The following is a 7,902-nucleotide window of genomic DNA, read 5'->3' as shown; positions in this document are numbered from 1 at the left end:
TTGTTATGGAAAATGCTACTGTTCGAATGTATATTGTTTGGCTACACTTACAGTACAGTCCTCGTTGGTTTGACCTTGAAAAGTCTATGAGAAACATGATAAGTAAGGTCTATCCTTTCTTTATCCAAGGACCATAGAGATGAGACACACAGATGCCATTTACTCTGGAAATGAGAAACTTTTTTATGAAAAGTGGCTCTTTCAAGTAAAAAGTTGTACTCAAGGGTGATCAGTACTCAAGTGTGAACCCTATAGTAAGCAATCCACCTTATGGCAGAAGTAAAAACATGGCTCTTATCTTTGTGTTATCACTGACACCTACAGAATGGTTTCTTAAATCCAGGGCAGGTAGACTGTGAATGTGTGCCACCCACATGTATGACCTTTGTGAACATATGGCATTCTTATGGAGTCCTGATTGATGCAGCACTAATGCTACTTAGTTAAGTCGTTATCTAACGAAATAACTCATTTAAAAGTATCGTTTTAGTATTGACAATCACAATACACCTGGTACTGGTGTCAAAATAAAAAACCCTGATATTGTGACAATCTGAGATTATACAACATTTATGTAAGGAAACACACGGGGATGTGCCGTATAGGAATGGGTGGTATGATGGAACGAACACACACAAAAAATGTACTGTAGTTTGTCATCTTCCTAACAGAGTTTTTATATTTGCATAGAAGCAATTTTCATTTGTTTATCCTGAACAGAGTTGTAGCGGAGCTAGAACACATCCTTACACCCGGGAATACGGGACTCAAGGTAGGAATACAACCTGGATGGGACACCAGGTCATCACAGGGCAACACGCACGCACGCACGCACGCACACACGCACACACACGTTAGTGCAGCCAGTCCACCAACTGGTATGTTTTTGGGAGGAGAGCCTTGAAGAAAGCCACAAGGAAATGAAAAGAACAACTAGGTCTAGAATGTGGTATCTGCAGTAAGTCATGAATACCAAAACAGCCTACAATACCACTAAAGCAGAGGATATATACACACACATTCCTGCAAAACTCCTAAAATAAATAATTATTAGACAATAGACTAGATATTTCTGACCTCAATTTTCCAAATTCATAAAAGCCAGGGCCACTGAAGCAATGTTGTAGTTTGTAGTCTCTTGTGGGCTTGTAGTGGGTGCTATTGTCACTTGTGGTGTGGCCTGTCCAGTTTTTTAAAATTATTTATTTATGTATTTATTATTTTATCTTGGATAAGATATGGTAGTAACAATAATGATTAGCCTACAGCCCACTATATAATTTATACCCACCAGTTCAATGTAAATAGAAGTTAAGTTTGATTTACGTGGTACATGCTATGGACTAGCTCTGTACACTTATACAGATGTCGTCTATCAGCAGTACAAGGATAAGATTTTTAGGAAGTAATTGCAGGTAGGAACTAAAGCTGTGAGTGGGGAAATTGAAGAAATCAATGGTTGAGTGTCACTTTCTTGCTTGCTTCTGTAAACATAGTGTAAAATAGCAGCTAGGTCAGGTGTGAAACACAGAGTGAAACACCCCTATTGGTTACTGAATATGAACGAATGGTTTTGGCTCGTTTTCAGGAACTGTAGCTCGGGCTGTATATTAATGAGATGATCAAGTCTAGTTTTCTGTCTTGTCGCATCAGGTACAGAGAGAGCCAGAATGGATAGAACAGGTAAGGCTCTCTGTAACATTGAACTCGGTGGAAGTTTCACATTAGATTGCACATTTCACGTTAGACTATATGGCAAATATATTTGTTTTTTGTGTTTTAAATATTAAAATATTTCTATGAAATACTGCTGCATATCTAATCCAGTTGCTGTGTACACTGTCTAAATGTTTAATGTTTACAATCATTCGATTATCATCTGCATTTTAGGTGCTGAGTTTGTGGACAAACACAGAGAAACGCTCATTCAGAGAGTTTCTTCTGTAATGGAGATAGCAGACTGTTTAAAAAGCAAGAACATGATTCGTGATGAAATGTACTATGACATTAAAGAGGAATCAACATCTTATAAGCAAATGAGGCTCCTGTACAGATCTCTCGACACGGGTGGAAGAGCTGTGAAAGAAGAATTCTGTAAAATCCTCCGGGAGAAAGAGCCGTTCTTAGTGAATGATCTGGAGTCTGGATCGAGCCTGGATTAGCGGACCTTGCATGTCTTCGTAAAGGCACTTTGTTTTGCACGCAATAAGACACTCGTTTATTTTGTGCGGTTCTACAGAATTGTATATAAAAATAGGACAATTTTATATATTTTTATGATTGTGTTTTTAATTGTGTAATTTTTTAGATTGGCTCTATTTTGTATTTCTAGCAGTATCATGAACACATTTATTGTCGTATTTTAGCCTCCGGTTGATGTACAAGTACGTCATATGAACATTTCATTATTGTATGTTGCATATTTAAATTTTCAATTCCATAAAATTTGAATCAGGCGTTCCAGTCATAAGAAGCTGCTCAGGGAGTGCAGGTTGAACCTGAACTTAAAGGTTTTGCACTTGTGAGTATATAGGATATTTCCAGTAGAGTTCACTTATATTAGTGTGATTAACTTGTTTTCTGAATTGAACCCCTTGATCCTCCCATCCGATTTTTCTCACTATAAACTATCCTGTATAACTGTCACCACATTCTATTCGCATTTTATACAAAAATTCATTTCTGCGTTCATACAGAACACATAAACTGTGATACAGTTCTGTAACATGGCTAGCACAAATGTGGCTGTTAATATTAAAGCAATAACATTCTGTAGCTTTCTGCAAAGACTTCAGCATGCACGAGAAACATTTCAGCTAATCCAGCCTAAACAGAACATGCTAATGCTAGTAAGTCAGTGACATGCTAATTTACTAGCATCCGGGGATCTTAAAAAAATAAAAATAATAATACTGATAATAATATACTAAACGAATTGTTAAAAAAAATCTATTAATAGTACTGAAGGGAAAAACGAAGCTTTTCAAAGCTTCGAATGAATTGAATCAAAATGATTCACTGTTTCACGCCACACTTTGGCGACCCCTGCTGGCCAAACAGTGTAAACGCAACGAGCTCTAGCCCCAAACATAATGAGACCTAGTACAAACAATTGCAAATATCTTCATAACAGTGTAATGTTTTCGATATAATTTACAAATCATTAAACACCATTTAAATATTAGGGCTTGTATTCTGTTTTTTTTGTGTATTTAGTGTTTTAAAAAAATATATAGTATTATTATTATTATTATTATTATTATTATTATTATTATTATTATTATTATATGCGTTGTAGCTCATCTCATCATTTGCAACAATTAATTTGATCCCTGCTGGAAAAAAAAAGCAATTGAAAGAATTAATTGTTTTAATGGTTATAATGGGAATTGTGTTGGTTTGAATGAAACTGTAATGGTCCCTTTGGGTCTCTCCTGGACTCTACTTTGTTGTCCTTCTATTGGTGACATGTTATATCTAGTGGATACCATTAAGAAACAGTATTGTTAATAGTTTAAATGGTTAGCTGATGGTTTGTAATTGACAGATTGTTTTTTTTTTTGTTAGGGTGAAAATAACCCGGAAAATACGAACCCATTTATGACATAAAATGAACCCAGCATTTTTTTTTTTTTTTTTTTTTTTTTTATAAAAATGAAACTGTCCTTTGGGTTGAAAAAACAACCTGTTTTGCTGGGTTAAAATGAACAACCCAACTTGATGCGTTAGATTAGCCCAGAATGTGTTCTGTTCTATATTTACCCAGCAGTTGGGCTAAAAATAACCCAATTTGGGTCGTTTTAAACCCACTGTTTGGACAAACGTCTGCTAAATGTATAAATGTGAATATTTGCTTTAGTATCCTGCTTTTCAAGTTTTTTTTTTTTTTTTTTTTTTTAACTTAGTCAAAGTCTATAATGTCTGATTCAAGTGTTGTTCTTCATGGTCTTGTTTGTATAGTTCATGCTTTATGTGTCACTAAAGAAGAACCACGACACGGTAAAAGTTCATTTGATGTACCTTTTTATTTTCTAGGGAAAACCCCCACAATTAAGCAGGCTGTCGTCTCATTCGCAGCAGGTAATACGACAGTTTGCTGGTGTTTCAGTTGCAGTAGTTTTGCAGGTCGTGTAAGCTGCAGGGTTTATGGCAGCACAGCTCCACAATGCCTCTCTTCACCATCAGCTCACTGTACTCTTTATAGGGGTATTCAGCCAGCTCCCCCTCCGGAGCAGATTTTGGGGGAAGGAACCCTGGAAACAGGCCTCATAAATCAGTCATCCAAAAACGTTGGTTCCATTTTCAATCTGAGGATAAACACTAGAAAGAATCACATTTAAACGTGAATTATTCCTTACCCAGCAGAGGATCCACCTCTCTTTTAGGGTTGTAGAAGAACCCGTTCGGGCCGCAGACTAGGTACAGGGCGTCAACCAGGTGAGAACCACACAGGTGTTGGGGTGCCCCAGCATTGACTCCTGCACTGTAGAACGCCAGCACGAACAGCAGAGCACCACCCTGGAGCCAAATCGCCATTGTCTGAGTGACACAGAGGGGCAGGAACAAGAAAAGAAGAACACTGTATTTGATTAGACTCTGTGATCAGACACCGTGTAACTAAAGTAAACCATCCCCACTTGGGATGAGGTGGAGACCCAACAGGAAGCAGACAGACACATCATGAAGTGTTTTATTTCTCATTATATATAATTATAAAAAATAATAAACATTTTAAACATAATTCTTTCCATGCTTTATAATGTCGTTTTACAGATAATTGTCTGCCTGAGAAACAAGTTAGTTTCTGGGTTAAAGCAGCTATAAGCAACAATTCTCTCAAAGGTTAAAATTATTTAGGAGTTAGGGCTCATACAAATTTGTAAGAAATCGAGTCAAATCTTATTTTACAGCCGAAATAGTTTATGTTTCTTTCCGTTTTGAAGAAACTCTTTCGAAAGGAAACCCCGATATGTTTTATTTGATCCCGATCCCACATCTGTACGTCACTGTTCAAGATATTTACATCTGCTAATAATCTATACCAAAGTATAACAGAAAATGTAAATATCTTTAAAGCAGTATAGGGTTTGGCTAGCTCTTCCGAACATATACACAACCCAAAAGAACCATTAAATGAATAAATAATAGGAGATGTGATTGTCTTACCTGTGTTAGTTTGACGGAGGAGATGCTCTACGAAGGTGGTCGGAGACGCTGAGAGATCAGAGGTGGTTGAGGACGAGCCGTGGCTCTTCTCCACCTTTATACCTGAGCAGGTCGGCTTCGTCAGAGTCAGCGGAAAAAAAGCGCATCAGACGTGCACAGAACCTCTAATGCTGTTAAGTGGCTGTCCAATCGCACATGCCACATTAGCTGTGTTTGTTCTAGCTAATTCACTTTTATGCCTGAACGGACTCGACTTCCAGAGCAGACGCCCGCTTCTTCGGAAAAGTCGCGTGAACGTTGGCGTACTCCTTCCAGCGTGCATTCGGAGAACTTCACTTCAAATCAGTTCGGGAATAAAAGTTCATCAGAGCGAACGGAACCCTGAATCATGTGTCCAGCAAAGTGCTCCAATTATTGGGGATTAAAAACAACAACAGAAATGCTGCGTAGAAAACAGGGTGCTTGCTTCAGAGGGCAACAGAAGGCGACAGCTGTTGGGTGTAATTTGTGAAGATGTTTTTCCTGGACCAGAAACCAGGCAAAACCGTTAATGAGCTCCACAAACACGGGCGATACGACACGTGTTAGTGTTTCCTGTGCTCGGGCGAAAGGTTGATGACCAAACCGTATTGGTAAAAATGAACATCTAACATTTATAAAAGCACTTCGGGATCCATCAGACATAGTTAGATGGTCATGTTTGATTTGTTTTAGTGGTGGAACTTTGTTAAAGTGGTGGAAATCACAGCACACCGTTATTGAACGTATTTATTATTTATTATAGCTGTTCTTATAGTTACGAACCTGTTTTACTGGAGAATTGAATGGGTTTAACTCAACTGAGCAATTCGTGAACATGAAGACCTTCTTACCTTCCTGTAGACTACAGTATAATTTATTCACTCGAATCAAATGACAGGAAACATCTCATTTCTCCTGATTCATTCGACTCAATTCATTTCTCCTGATCATAGTCCTTGGAATTTTTATTTCTTTATTTTTAAAGATAGCCCGGTCTAAATGTTGAGAACCTTACAGAGTAATGCACTTGTACATGTGAGCAAGATCATATTCTGAGAGTTTATTTTTATTGTCTGCTATGTAAAAGTTGATGTCTGTCCTAGACTAAACAAACATTCTCATCTGAAACACACTGACACTAGTACCTACGGGTTGAACTACTGACTAAGGACTAAATCTGAGTTTGCAGGACAAGGTTAGACTTTAAAGGTGATTTATTGGTGATGGATAAACTAACGTCAGAGAGGTACAGCAAACTCGGGTACGATTAAGGGGGGGGGCCTGAAAAAGAAAAGAGGCTTTACCTCAGACTGTGACAAAGCACCGACACTGGAGACTCCTTCCAAAAATTGACATCAATATCTCCTCACAGAAAACCTCACCGTATTTGACAGCTTGGGTTTATGTTTATGTGGAGCGTCCAGCGTGCGAGGCAGTACGAGTTAGTTGTCGTTACTACAGAAACAACGAGCAATCAGCTTCGTGAATTCAACTGCGCTTCGGTGTAAAGAGTGAAAACGCACACGAAGAACAACTCCCATAAACGTGTATAGTTTTTTTTATTAACAATAATAACAATAATAATTAAAAGCGCCAGAACAGCGTGGGAACGTACATGAAGACAGCCAGCAGCAGAGAGGTGTAAGGAAAGAACTAGAATGTAACACGAAACGTGTCAGGAAGTCATGGTGATTAGAGCAGAAGTTTGGCGTTGGAGTTTAATATCGCATTACCTTATTCAGCCATATAATAATAACAATAATTCAAAGTGCCTTACAAAATAAAAAAGATATCATTGAAATCTGAATGACAAAAGTACAAAGAAAAGAAATATTCTATAAACTTTTCAGTCTTATCTAGCCTCTTTCCCAACTTTTTTGAGTGTGCTGAAAGTATTAAATTCTAAATTTGTTTATATTTACAAAATACAATTAAGTTGGTCAGTGAAAACACTGAATATATTTTCTTTGTACTTTTGTGAGTTAATTAAAGTTTCAAGAGACTTGACAAGTCACAGATTTTTGTTTTCAATGTATTTTAGAAAAAAAATCCCAAATTTTCTGGAAATGGGGCTATTACTTACAAAAATCTTTGACCCATTCTTTGGATGTAACGTAACAAATTCCAGGCAGGTTTGTATAACTGGATTGAGTTATGCAAGATAACTGTGTGCACCTATATTGCCTGGAATGTATGAACAGCTTTTAAACCATGAACAGCACTTCAGCCATTTGTTAGTGACAATGGCACAAACACTTCTCTCTATTGCTCTCTCTCTCTCTCTCTCTCTCTTCCTTCTCTCGCTCTGATGCAGACTTCAGACCGCTCTCTGTCTCACATACTTCCCGCAGCATCATCTCTCTCTCCCTTCTCTAGCTCTCTTCCTTTTCTCTCCCTTCTCTCTCCCTTTCTCTCTCTCTCCCTTCTCCATCTCTCTTCCTCTCTCCCTTCTCTCTCCCTTTCTCTCTCTTCCTTCTCTCTTCCTCCCTTCTCTCTCCCTTTCTCTCTCTCTTCCTTATGTACACATTATGAACAGCTTTAAAACCAAGAACAGCTTTTAAACCATGAACAATGGCACAAACACTTCTCTCTATTGCTCTCTCTCTCTTCATTCTCTCTCTCCCTCTCTTCATTCTCTCTCTCTGATGCAGACTTCAGATCGCTCTCTGTCTCAGATACTTCCTGCACCCGCGGAATAATCTAGAAAAGATAACG

At 38.0% G+C, this 7,902-nt stretch overlaps 1 protein-coding gene across 1 annotated transcript; it reads right to left on the bottom strand.

Moving 5' to 3' along the window:
* Positions 1-4,006: 4,006 nt before the first annotated feature.
* Positions 4,007-5,276, bottom strand: LOC108259786 (insulin). The gene is made up of 3 exons (XM_017459506.3): positions 5,167-5,276; positions 4,359-4,539; positions 4,007-4,253 (listed from the first exon to the last, which is right to left on the bottom strand). Exons 2-3 carry the CDS (start codon positions 4,534-4,536, stop codon positions 4,105-4,107), a joined length of 327 nt encoding a protein of 108 aa, XP_017314995.1. The 5' UTR covers positions 4,537-4,539; positions 5,167-5,276; the 3' UTR covers positions 4,007-4,104.
* Positions 5,277-7,902: the final 2,626 nt, after the last annotated feature.

The sequence above is a fragment of the Ictalurus punctatus genome, chromosome 28 (genome assembly GCF_001660625.3).
Source record: "Ictalurus punctatus breed USDA103 chromosome 28, Coco_2.0, whole genome shotgun sequence".
Classification (NCBI taxonomy): Eukaryota; Metazoa; Chordata; class Actinopteri; order Siluriformes; family Ictaluridae; genus Ictalurus; species Ictalurus punctatus.
Note: the sequence above shows the minus strand (reverse complement) of the source record. Positions and strands in the feature narration are given on the sequence as shown.

Coding starts and splice junctions, on each gene's coding strand:
- LOC108259786 (XM_017459506.3), bottom strand. CDS start 4,536: ATGGCGATTTGGCTCCAGGGTGGTGCTCTGCTGTTCGTGCTGGCGTTC. Junction 4,254..4,358: donor AGAGGTGGATCCTCTGCTGG/GTAAGGAATAAT, acceptor GCCTGTTTCCAG/GGTTCCTTCCCCCAAAATCT.